This window comes from Ixodes scapularis, unplaced genomic scaffold (genome assembly GCF_016920785.2).
Source record: "Ixodes scapularis isolate PalLabHiFi unplaced genomic scaffold, ASM1692078v2 PGA_scaffold11__112_contigs__length_91849675, whole genome shotgun sequence".
NCBI classification, from domain to species: Eukaryota; Metazoa; Arthropoda; class Arachnida; order Ixodida; family Ixodidae; genus Ixodes; species Ixodes scapularis.
The window spans coordinates 24697742-24710680 of NW_024609837.1; the positions used below are offsets into that span (position 1 = coordinate 24697742).

Below are 12939 nucleotides of genomic sequence, written 5' to 3' on the forward strand. Positions count from 1 at the left end.
AACACTGTATGTGCTCTGATGTTGGGACCAGCGGCCTGGACAGATACGGGACCAGCGGGCTGGACAGACGTTGACATTGCATCTTCATCATTACTCTAAATTTGAACAAGTAATAATCAATAAGGTGAGCTGGCGGGCTAGTTGGTAGTCCATCATGAATAAAATAGCGCAAAACGACAAGGAAGGTTAGTGTTCTCACCAACCGTTTCAGACCATTTTAACTTCCGAGTCGAGCCTCGAACAACCCAAGACGCTGAATCATATCTGTCCAGGCCGCTGGTCCCATATGTGTTCGCGCCAAGACAATGCCTCTACCGTTAAAAACTCCCACAAAATAGGGCTTGAGGCACATGCATGAAAAATAAACGAAAAATATGGAGATAGGAACATAAAAACATTGTTGCAGACTAAATTTCGAAAAGCGAGCCACATGAAAAAGTTTACTGCACTGAAATTAAAAAAAAAAAAAAGGCTCTCCATACAATTTTCAATTCATTCGTTTTCCTGCCATGTTTTTTTAGCCTTCAGCCAAGATTTCTAAAAAGCTGAAATATAAAAGAATATTCTTTAGTAATGCCATAATCAAAGAACTTAATAAGTCAATAGCATTAAGCACTTGAGATATGAGCCCACCTTAGCTGCAAAAAGTTCTTCAGGTGTGGTGGACTTTACACACAGAAGCCTGTAGAACTTGGTGATGATTCTGAAATCAAAAGGTATATTTTCTTTATAAGATCATTTTGAAAGTTGGTGTAACAGAAGTAGTCATGTCAGCATCCATGAACCTAATACTATAGGTATCAACTGGTGAATTGTTTTCCAGTTACTTGAATCCTAATGTGCCTTTTAAAACTTTTGCATTATAAATCTGGATAAAGCAGATATGCCGATACTTGATTCATACTTCCTCCCATGCCCAACCACAGATACACTCCAGTAAGAAACAAAGCTCTTGTGAGCATCAATCAAGCTTCACATCAAAGAAAAATATTGCATTTCTGTGTCCCTAAATAAATACTATTAATGTCAGATAAAAAAGTAACCAGTGGCTACACTAATAGTATAAAAGTGTAGAAATGAAAAACAAAGGATCCTCTCAAGAATTATTACTAACGAAAACAATTACAGAGCACACAAAGTATAAAGCGAAAAAAGATTCTGAACCCCTCCAAGTTTTTCTACGAGTGATGTCCATGCCTCATTTTTAAGCACGAGTAGGAAGGGTTCCTCTAAAGCCACTTAAACAACACTGCAAAATATGTTGAAAAAGCATCTCAGGTTATGCACACAGTGTCCAAAGCAACCTGACTTTAACTTGTCTACCACAAACTCGGCAGATGTCAAAAGAAAGTAAATTTCGGGGGCTCGCGTGTTAAACTGGCGAAGGGCAATCGGCATGCCTCCGAGAAAGACACAGGATTAATTCAGACTACCTGTGGACCTTCTGATGTACAACCGACCGAGATTTGGGATGCATGACACATTCTGCACATTGAGCCACCGTAAAAATGCGGGTACTTCGGCCAGGATTCAAACCCGCCAATTAGGAATATTGGCGGAGGTTACGAAGGGGTTCCAAGACCGCACACTTTCAGAAACAGCCCGAATGCAAATAGGTTATACAAAAACCCTCTTCCCCTTTCACCCCTCTCCCTTTCAAACAATACTAACAGTCTTGGACCTCAGAGCAATACAGTTTCGCCAAAACCATGTGACAACTGCGACATATTCACGAAATGGCCGAAGCGACCGATGTAACGCCTACGGTACGACCGACGACAAAGTTTGGTCCTACTTGGGCTTCTTGCGAGGTGGTGCAAAGCGCTGGCTGTCAGTGACGTAATACATGGCGTGCTTCACGATGCTGCCGGCCCTCGCCGCAAGGCCCGCGGGTGCTGCCTCTTCATCGCTGCTCTCTGCGTCGTCAATTGGACCCAACACCGCCGCCTTCTTGCCCGCAAACTGCCACTCACACTGGAAAAACAACACAACATCGAGATGGGGTCGAGAAGAAAAAAATGTGTGATTTTCATGCAGTATCGTGATGAAGGCAGGGGTAACAAAGAATGTATTGTGTGTTCTGCTTCATAGTGATGTTGCGCAGATGAAATTGGGCCGCATTTTGTGCCTCGGCAGCGTAAACATTGTTGCGCATAGTGTCCCTGAAAAAAAGCTCCGCCGATGCCGGCGCTCCAGCGGGAAAAGAACGCCAAGTTGATGACCCTTGCAGTTGCAGACCTCAGTTTGGACCTGGCGTCTTCTTGCCTCCCCACTTCCTCCGAATCCCCTTCTTGCGCACTTTCCCGCCGTGCGCACTCACTCGCCGTGCGCACTCACTCAACACCTCCTCGATAATGAGGCAGTGGTGCTAGCTCTTTTGTGAAGGCCAGTGCGAGACACAGATTGGACATGAATGATGCTTCAGCATTTGACCAGGATCTTCATTTAATCGCCGATTCCAGCTAACGCCGACGCGGCTCTCGTGTGGTGCTCTTCTGGTACAGGAGTGCGTCACGGGAAGTGTGCTACAGAAAACTGCTAGGACAATCCATACAATACATTCTGTGTCAGTAGTGGTGAGCTTCCCTAGACATACTGCAAAAGACGGGTAGGGAAACAGATGTGACATACAAACACGAAACAGCAGCTGAGGAAAGCAGCTTCCTTCAACAATTTTCACTTCATGTTATTAAGGGGGAGACTTCTCTGCGAATGTACAGCTTCCATGCAACTACATGCTGTGTTTGCTCCAGAAAAAAAAAAGAGAGACGTTTACAAACCTTTGTAATGCGATATTAAAGCAAAGCTCTTGAGGAGGAGGAGGGGAGGGTATGGTGAGAAGGGTATGCCCTCCTTCTCTTCCATACCCTCTCTTCCTCCTCCTTCTCCTCCAGCTAAATTTAGCTAGAAAATTGATGCCACGTGACCTCAAACACGAATTCAATTTCCCCGTTAAATTTAGCGGGGGAAATTACATCACATGACTTCATGTCACGTCACCGATGAGCAAATTCAGTTTTTCTGCTAGATTTAGCTGGAAAATTGACGTCACGCGACCTCAACAGCAGTTCATTTCCCCGCTAAATTAAGCGGGGCATTGAATTGCTGTTGAGGTAACGTGACGTCGATTCCCCACTAAATGTAGCGAGGAATTAAATTGGTGTTGAGGTCACGTGGCATCAATTTTCCCACTAAATTTAGCGCGGTTCTCAGGTGCCCGTTTCCGCGTTTCGCTGCGTTACCGTAACCGTCGGCGTCAGCGACACTGCGAAACACGGAAACGGGCGCCTAAGAGCTGAGCTCCAAAATGAAAGGGACGCACCTCCAGGGTCAGGAATCCGCGGTCGAAGACACCGGAGACCTGAGGGGAGAACTCAAACCACTCGGGGCTTTCTCCAAGAAGGTTGCGTTTGGACGACAGCGACACAACCTTCACGGCACCAGAGTGGTGGGCCACGATCAGGGCCTGCAATTTAGGAGAAGCGTGTCGTTAGCCCCCAGAAGACGTGAAACACCGTGGTTGCGACAAGGTGAAAACAGCAGCGAGGGGCTTTAGTTGACCTGCTCTGCCGTTCCTACCGCGGCGGAATGCGTGGAGCACCTGCTGGAGGCCGGGCGTTAGAAAAACATGCCCTGCCGTTTTCGCTCTTTGAGTGACTATAGATACAAGTGAGGGACCTGTCAAATACACCATTTATGCGTGCCTACCGGATGTTTAAATACAATCGACAAAAAAATGTATATACTTGGGACTCAAAATATTAACTTCTCCACACAAAAACCGTCTGCTCGGGGGTTTCGCTTCCTTGGTCGTGCACGAGGACGACGTGTAATTCGGTATTTATTGCTCCAAGACCCGTCTTCGTCAATACGACAAAAAAACACGATACATTATTATTAAAAGCACAGAAATACCTCGAACACATTGATATAGTATAAAGAAAGACTATATACATGGTCAGGGGAACTGAAACAATCTCAGGAACTCCTGGTGTTCCTGATGTCACTTTCCTCCAAACAAAAAGAAAAAAAATTATTTTGTGCGGGTCAGAGCCCCTTTAAACAGGCTAGAGTGGAAGGATCCTGAAAGAAGTGACAAAAGTGTCTACACGCGTGCCTGCTAGATTTGTTAGCAAAAGTGCATGCCTACTAAGAAACGTAGGAGGTCCCAAATCTTCCAGGACCCCTAAAAGGTCTCAGAAAGTTTGGGGCTCAAAGTGGTAAGGAATCCTGACTAATCACTCTTTGACATGTTCTGACGCCTCCTAACATTCCACCCGGCTAAAGTCGGAAAACTATCTCTGCGGGATTTAAAGCAAATCAACAGAAGCACTACCGAGGGACACAAGAAAGTATGAGGACCATTTAGAAAACATGAGGCGATGACCGGTGCCCTCTACCCACCTCGTCCGACCACCAGTTCATGTCGCAGATGGAGAACTGCGTCGCCTCTGCGCGCAAGGCGACGTGTTTCCGTCTCCCAGGCTCTAAGACTTGTGGGTTCAGGTCGTTGAACTTGGGCTGTGGTGCGACCAACGTATCGACAACGTCAACGCTGGCACAATCGCTTAACAATTTAAAAAGGCACTGAACTCCCAAGAGCTCCCAAGTAAGACACGCATCTTCCGAAATAAATTTTCCCCCGAGAAAAAACATTTTGAGGGCAACAATTAAGCCCGCACGACAGATTTGAAACATACTGTTTATTCGAGGTCGGCATTTCGAAATAGAAGTTGGTTTCAATGTTTCTCCCAACTCAAAATGCATCTCATATAACGTAAATATTGCCTAAATATTGCAACACAAGACGCAGTGCTAATGAATCCAACTGCCACATTTACTGTGTTTTACAAAGTGGTTTCTCGATTTCCGCCTAATTGCGCCGTAAAAATGTCGTGCTGTCGCCAGCTGGGACCTTTGCAGTGTCCTGGCAGTGGTGCTGTATATGGCAGACGCCTTTTCTGCAGCATAATATTTTTAACTAGTTTTCTTCCTCATCCTAATTTATGCAGGACGCTCTCTGGCTTGACGGTCCACGAAAGCTTTAGCTGCCAGGAGTTGGAACACCGCGACGCCGGCCACAGTCGCATTCTCTCGTGCTTTTTTTTTTTTTTCAGAACGTCTACGCCCAACCGCCAGGCTGGCGACGTCCGACAGCAAGAAACTCCAGCTTCTGTGACGTCATTTGTCGTCACTTCGGGATCACTTTCAATGTGTGGTTGGAAAGGACGCTAAAATCACCTGTCGGAGACGTGCTCCATGCACCGTACTAAAACAAGGGTCCTTAAATGAAACCAGCGCAAGTTTCTCCACTTCTTTTGTAGAGGTTCCGGTGACGCCATAACGCCGAGCCCTGAATGGCTCTCATTGAAGGATAGTGGGTAGACCTCAAGGCAGCTTGCTTTGAGGTCTACCCACTATCCTTCAATCGCGGCCAATCAGAGCTCGGCATTCTAACGTCAGTGCAGCCCCTGAAAAAGAAGCGGACGAACTTGCGCTCCGCAAATGCAGCTGGTGACGAACCTTTGGCTAAAGTTCGGTGCAAGGTCAAAAAGTTCTGCTAGGTGTGCCACTGTCCCGGAGGGGGTATTTTTGTTTGACCACTCCACCCCGAGGGAGCCCCCCTAAATTCGCAATTCCGAGTAGTTTAAGAAAAAACAATTTCTCATACGACAACATTTTTGTGAGGCCCGTAATTAATTGCTGTAAGCAAGCACAAACAAAAAACAAACAAGCTCTAACAAAAAAAAAAGCTTACAAATAACCTTTTTTCATTTATTTTGGAACAAAACTATGTTTTTGCGGGCGAAAAAGAGCCGGCCATTTGAGCATAGGACCTCGCAGCGCCTCTACTACTGGCACTAAATTTTGATGGTGAGGGGGATATTGAAAATTAATTCTGAAAAAAGAAAAAGAAATGATATTATATTGGAGATTGCTTCAGATATGAAAGATTGAGCAGCTGATTGAGTGTACAGAGCCAAAGACGCTTACATTAACGAGATACGCTGCCAGTGCGATAATGTGTTATCGCAATCTGGCTCACTCAGGGAGGTTCGAAATTCCGCCTCACTTCCTGGTTGCCAGCAGTGCTGACCAGATTGGTGGCTCATAGCCCCCTTGTCAATACCTGCGCTGCACATGAATGCATACCAAGTTCTCTCATAACAGTTAAGGAGAAGTTTCATCACCAGTAGTGTATCGAAGGACTCTGCTATAACATTACTTCATTGAAAAAAAGGACCGCATAGCATAAGCCCTAGAAACAACGGTAGAGATCTCACACTTTTCCAACGACTTAGTGCGCATAAACGTGAGTATGTACCAGTTCTTCTAGTTGCCAGGTACGGAAGTGCAGAAGGGAAGGGAGGGACCAGAAGGAGATTGCACCGGACGTGTGAGCGGCGGCCATGATGGTGCCCGAAGGCGAGATGCTGAGCTGGTAGGCAGTCTCCTGCGAGGACCAATCACAGATCAGCGTCGTCGTGGCCACTCTTCTTGTTGCAATAAGGAGGCAGCTCAGACACAGGTGAAAGCTTACCTCACACTGCTTGTAGTACAGGCTCATCTTCTGTAGGAGCCTCCTCGGATACATGCGCTGCAAAATTAGTTCAGTCAGAGTGTTGGGCACTTAGTATGCGCTCGTTGACGGAGAAAAAACAGGGGCAACCAGCTTCCGACGAAGGCTGTATTTCGACCGACTAAAACAGGTTCTCTTCAAGCAAAACAACAAAAGGTTTCCCTTACATTTTCCACATGCCCCCTTTCTCACCCGAATGAGCAAGGGCTTGGAATTCTTGGGCGTCCCCTGTCCAGCCCGTGAAGCACATACACGGAACACACAGACACGGCAATGGAGCCGCGTTAAGCAAGGCCACGACAGGATTGGGGGGGGGGGGGGGGGGGGGGGTCTCCGTAATTTTTAACAGAGTTTACAGCCACGTCAGTGATATTCGTTTTTTAACGAGTTGTCTCGAACCTATAGGCAATTGTTTTGCCCCGTACACTAAATTGATAAACTGTAACAGAAATAAGGGTAGTGGCACAGGCTAGCTGGTGAATGGTCATACTTATAAAAAAAAACCGAGACAAGAGAAAAAAAAGAAAAAGTACAACCCAACGACGTCTCAAAACACAGCTGTGCTAAGTATATTGTGACACTTTGATTTCGGAATTGTGACAGACACGGTTCCAGTATTGCCAGACTAATTCAGAGGTATGATGGGCAGCAGAATGAGCCTGAACGGTAAAAATGCCAAGCAGGGAACCCTACATGCATTTTAAGCTCTTGGAGAGAGGTTGGAATAAACTATTTTTGTGACAGTCCATCACACTGCTTAGCATGTTGGAGGTGTTCGATCGTGACATATACCTTTTCAGCACGGGCTTAGATGAGCTTGCTTACATTGCCACCCACTGCATTTCTATAATACAATTATACTGTAAAATACCGGGGAAGCGCCCCCCCCCCCACTTTGACATGGGCACTTGTACGGTAAAATTGGGTGCTTAAATTATAATTTGCAGAATTCCCAAGTTTGGGAAATGTTAATAGTGGGCACTTGAACAAAGTGGGCACTTCCGCAGTATTTTACGGTAAGTATCCAACATTGCATTTTATTTTAATTAATTAGAGTTATTACATTTTTCTATTTCCACTTCTCACACAAATAAAACTGAAAAATAATTATTTGGTAAAAGTTTGTGTTCAAAGAGAAGCTACTGGCACATTTTAATTGGCTCGTGGATTATAGCTCCATAGAAAAGTGTCCTACCCAATGCAAAAGAAGAATTATTTGCATGCACGGGTGCAAAGGTAAGTCTGAGTGCCACACCAAGCTAAAACATTGGGTATTCACTTTAAAGCATGCTTGCTGTTAGTGAGATCAAAATCTCGGGAGCACTATGCCCAGCTTGCTTTTCCCAGAGTTTTGTGTTTACTAGCGCAAGGAATGGGCAGTGGATTCTTTACTTCACCTTTCTCGATTGAGTGCAAGACAAAGGGCACAATTTTTCTCCGCACTCAGTTGAAAAAGGTGAAATAAAAATCCCAGAGCGCTTCACCGGCTGAACACGAGCCCCAGCCGAACACTGGCGCAACGCCCGGTTACGTAAGCAGAGTGCTGCGCAAAACGCAAGTGAATCATCTGTGTTGTTGTTGTTATCTCTAGTTGTCCCCATCGGTGTACTTCTCAATTTAGCCACTAGGGTCGCAACACTTGGATCTCCTTCCCAATACTCCCCCAAGCACGAAAGCAACCTCATTAGAAACCAACCAAACCGTTTTGGCCCCACATGATTGTGTTAAACACAATGTTTGCTAAGCACACTGCACCAGTCACACACTGTATCAAACCCAAACTGTGCCAGATGATTATGCAGAACAAGCAGAATAGAGGTCAACACGGGTACGGGTACGCGGGCCACAGGTCGGCCTGGTCCGGGATGCGAGTTGGGCTCAGGCCGATTACGATCGCGAAGGGCCTGGGCCTTGCATTCGAGTCTACAAGGCAGGTCAAATCTAGCCTAGCCGGCCGTGACTTTTTTTTTCTAGCACAAATGTTTTTGATGTTTCATTGGGGGGCTTGGGGGAGACACCACACCGAGGGGGTGGGGGCCGGGGGGGGGGGGGGGGGGGGAGGGGGGCTTTGAGAGAGAAAGAGAGACCAAAATAGTGAAGGCATCTGTGTCTGTGCGTTTTTTTTTAGGTTTGGACTGCGTAATTTGTATGTACGAGAGCGTGAGTCCACAATACAAGGGAAGAGACTTCGCTTTCATTGACACAGATTTCTGAGGGGTGCATTTTCTGAACCAATTTCTTGCGGATGTCCGCAAAAGACAGCGGTGCTCTCTTAATCACTTTTTTCGTTCGTGCACAGCGGGAGTGGGCTAGATAAGAACCTCATTTGTTTTTTGTCCGAACTTGTCGCAATGCTTCCCTTCCATATGGCTTTGTCTACTGTAGCCTGTCATTTTATTTTTTTGTCTTTGTGGTAAAGCGAGCTTTGTAGCAAGAAAAAACGATGAGGGTGAGGCCTGCAGAACGGTACAACTAAAAACATTGGAAACAAAAAAAAAAACAAAAAAAGGATTCTTACTAATCAACCTCTGTAGCAGGGGCAGGCAAGCTTGCCATGCCAAGCAACTCACGAGCTCGGCTTCATATACTGGCCGAAAATAGAGCGGGCCTCGGCGGATATGTGAAATCTAGTGTCGGGTTAAGTCGAACCGGGCCGGCCATCGGAAATGGGTGGCGGGTCACGGGAGGGCTCGAGCTCAAGAGACGGTGGGCCGGGCTCTTCAATATCGGCCCGTGCAGGCCTCTAGTGCACGGCGCTGGGTGCATGCAGTGATGGCATATGCTATAGTCTGTTGCAAAACATGATCTGCAATAAAAGCTTCACCTCCAGCATGCCCTTGTGGCTTGTGATCGTGCTTCGGCCCTGCACGGTCATGAGACATTGGGCGTTATCACAGGTGGCAAGCTTGCACTGGAAGCAGAGCTTCTACTGCAGATCTTACACTGCAAAAAACTACACGTAGGTAGTAACGTCCAGATTTGAACACAGCCCCTGCAGTTTTGTTCCTGTAGTCTGTACTGTGCATACGAAGTGCAAGTTTGACCTGCAGTACTCGGAATGGGCTGATCAGAACGTACTCTAATGGACAACTACCAGAATGCTTGTCTAATGCAGAACGACAACCGCAACGGTTAGCAGAGCATCTCGATCGGCGGCACACAATTCGTTCTTTCCTGTCTTTCTAGAGTCTCACCTGAGCATCTTCGGCAAGGCTAGTGACCAGCTTGTAGTGCGGATAATCCGAAAGGAACCGCCAGGCGGTGATTCCGAGCTCTAGCGCGGAATTGTGGCTGCCGGCGTCGCTCTGCAGCGTTGGCACACGTCCGGCCATTAAGAGCACCTGGTGCGAAGGGTGATACTCGAGGCAGGTGACCCCTTTCGGGTAGAAGGATCCCAGGTGGAAGCTGTGGTTGTCGCGGTAACCGTCCGAAGGGCTGCAACAAAGTTGAGAGAGGAAGGGCACTTTTGTGCACATTGTCTGGAGAGAGAATGGCTGCTGTAAAGCTCATTGTGCTGAGAACGAATTGACACTTACGTCGGGCACTGGCACTTTTTGTTACACGCAACATTACAAGATACATACTGTCGGTTGGCAAATTCGCATAGACGCCTGCATGTAGAGGTTGAGAGTCTTATACGTCCTCTGATGTTTGTCACTGGTTGACTGTGGAACCGCTTCATCTTTTAAAGCTAGGGCTGCCCTCTAAACTGTTGTCGCGGAGATACTTCGCAGGATAAAAACGAGACGACGTTTCAATCGACTCATGACGAACGCTGCTGGGAGAGGGAAGGTCCGAGTCTCGTTCGACGATCGCGAACTGAGTGGATCGAGCAATGTTGATTTCACATACATAGTACTATGTTCGACTGACACAAAACATGTCGTGCAATTGAATCCATGAGGCTCGCAATGTAGTGTAAATGTGTGCCCCGCTAACATAGATTAGGTGAAGCGTTAAAGAGCTACGGTACGATCGAATGTATAACACCGAAAACTATACTTGCATTCTAAAACACAATGTCGCCTCGTTACCTTAGCAGGTAGCTCTTGAGCTGGCCCCTATAGTTGACTGCTATGAGCTCGTATGACCTGCAAATATAAAGGAAGCAGGCACAAGCATCAGCATAGATTGAGGCAGCGATGCGAGGTCGTCGCACTCATTCGTCATAATGACGTAGGAATGTTCATAATTTTGAAAGATCGCCAATGAACAAAATTATTGGAACTCCCACTTTTGAGAGGAAGGGAGGAGATAGATAAAGAATGCTTTCCTCCTCGTACGGCGCCGAGTTCTTCAATGCCAGAGAAGCTGTTAAAAACAAGAAACACCAGCACCACTTACCACTGCGTCTTGTGTACCCGAGCTTCAGTGAACACCATCCCTGCAATGGCGTAGCTCAGGTCTTGAAGCACTCCATCCATCTGTGCGACCGGCTGAAAGCATGAGGAAACCGTCTTTACCCGGTAATGTTGTGATTGCAAGAACGCCAGTTAATATACAACTCAATCTCGCAAGCCGTATGCAATGCTATCAAAGGCACGGGCAACTAGCCTCAGGTATGTGTCAAATGCTTTGCTTAGACACGCAAGCAACCTAGGCAGGCGCTTTCTAAAGTTGTGCTCTCGGCCGTCACAAATGGCACCTCTCTTACCCCCAGAACTGGGAGACTGTTCCTCGAGGTACCTTTGTTAAGTTCCGACCATGAGGCTAGGCATCTGAAATTCCCCTCAAAGTCCTTTTAAGACCATGAAACTCGTTCGGCATTGTGAGCTTTCCACAACACGACGAAACACAAGGGCTCTTCGAGAAGGCAGCTGTAACAACAGCTTTGCTCGCTTACCTTCCAATATTTTGCTCATACTACAGAATGTTCTTTTACGTTACTAGAACGAAAAAGAAGACGATGCTGTGGCACGAACCTCGGGGACATGGAAGAGCGAACTGCCGACGGTGTCGAAGAACTCAATACGGCCGGTGCTCAGTGCCACTGCGAGGAAGCTGCAGTCGGGAGACCAGACCACTCTCCTCCACTGGGGAACCGGGTCTTTGGGAACTGCAAACCAAACATCTGTTTAGTCTTCTGTCTTCTGTTCAAAGTCAGTCCTATTCCTGCCTAACAAAAGGTATATAGCTACCATACTGTGGCGTATGGACTATACATGTCTCAAAAATGTTTCTTACATGGAGTGAACTATGCAAAAACGTTTTCGTGATCGTACCGTTTTTTTTTTATTTGGGTGCGAGACCCAGGTAGGTGCTAATGTCGTCCTGTGTGCAACCAGACAATAGTGCTGAAGATGTGGGAGTTAAAATGGCGAGCACTAAGACAATTGACAACAAATTAAACTGTTTTACTCTCGTGTTTGTATAATCGAGATACAGATCTAACCTGCTGCTTCTTGGCATCGAGATAATTCTTTAATGCAATGGCTTTGCAAGTGGTCAATTATGTGGGGGATTGTTTCTGGATCAGATAATGTTCTTGCACCCTTATAATGTTTGCTTCTATGAAGACACTGTTTCTCTAAGTGTTCTAAAAACGTTAACTGTTTCAGAAAAACAAATCTTTGAACATAAATCAATGATAGTCTAGAAAAAGTTAGTCATAATAGGAAACAACAAGGACGCAATAAAACTGAAGTCTAAGTGCATTTTTAGACATCTACAAGTATGGTAAAAGCTGCAAGAAAGTTTCTAGAATTTCAACCAAGCTTGGAACTCGGCATATCTTATATCTCCGTTTCCCTTATCTCATCTTGTGCTTCGACTTTATTCTGAGCTCAACAGTTACTAAAAGTGTCATGAAGTGTGGCTTGTGTATTCATACCACTGCCACGTCCAATCACGGTGACATACTCGTCCCGGGACGACCTGCATCAAAGAGACAGTAGATTAGGATTAGTGATCTGTGGGTTGGACAGAAGAGGAGCTTATCACTTGCCTGATCTCAATGCTCTGATCTTGAAGAATGGCCAGGACTTTTCCTTCCCTGAAGGACAGCAAAATATAATAATGACAGCGACACTCAACCAGGCTTACCTTTTGAAATGTAAGGAACCTGATGATTTTAGTTATAATCAATAATAATGTCAGGGCCTTAAGACAACATTATAATGGCAGTGACAACTCGATCAGGTAAATATTACGATCCTTGATGGATATTACGACTAAGGGACGATTAGGGATGAAAACGGAAACAATCATAATACTAAATGATAATGAGCAGATAAAGAACACTATGATTAAAGGATCAAGTGTGTGAAACTTTGATAAGAATTTGTACTACAAAACGACCCCGAAAAAGCTAAGTCTGTTAGCGAACCGTCAGCTGCAGAAATTAGTCTAATAATTACGGT

General features: G+C 46.0%; 1 protein-coding gene across 1 annotated transcript in view; it reads right to left on the bottom strand.

The window, feature by feature from the left end:
• The window catches only part of LOC8037361 (neuroblastoma-amplified sequence), a 74030-nt gene that overhangs the window by 57813 nt on the left and 3278 nt on the right, over positions 1-12939 (bottom strand). The window contains exons 4-15 of the mRNA XM_029989216.4: positions 12525-12572; positions 12411-12454; positions 11503-11636; positions 10925-11016; positions 10615-10671; positions 9775-10015; positions 6542-6598; positions 6326-6454; positions 4405-4521; positions 3323-3466; positions 1796-1974; positions 634-703 (exon numbers count right to left, since the gene is read on the bottom strand). Of these exons, the coding sequence (XP_029845076.2) occupies positions 634-703; positions 1796-1974; positions 3323-3466; positions 4405-4521; positions 6326-6454; positions 6542-6598; positions 9775-10015; positions 10615-10671; positions 10925-11016; positions 11503-11636; positions 12411-12454; positions 12525-12572 (1312 nt within the window). The remainder of the gene's footprint in view (positions 1-633; positions 704-1795; positions 1975-3322; positions 3467-4404; positions 4522-6325; positions 6455-6541; positions 6599-9774; positions 10016-10614; positions 10672-10924; positions 11017-11502; positions 11637-12410; positions 12455-12524; positions 12573-12939) is intronic.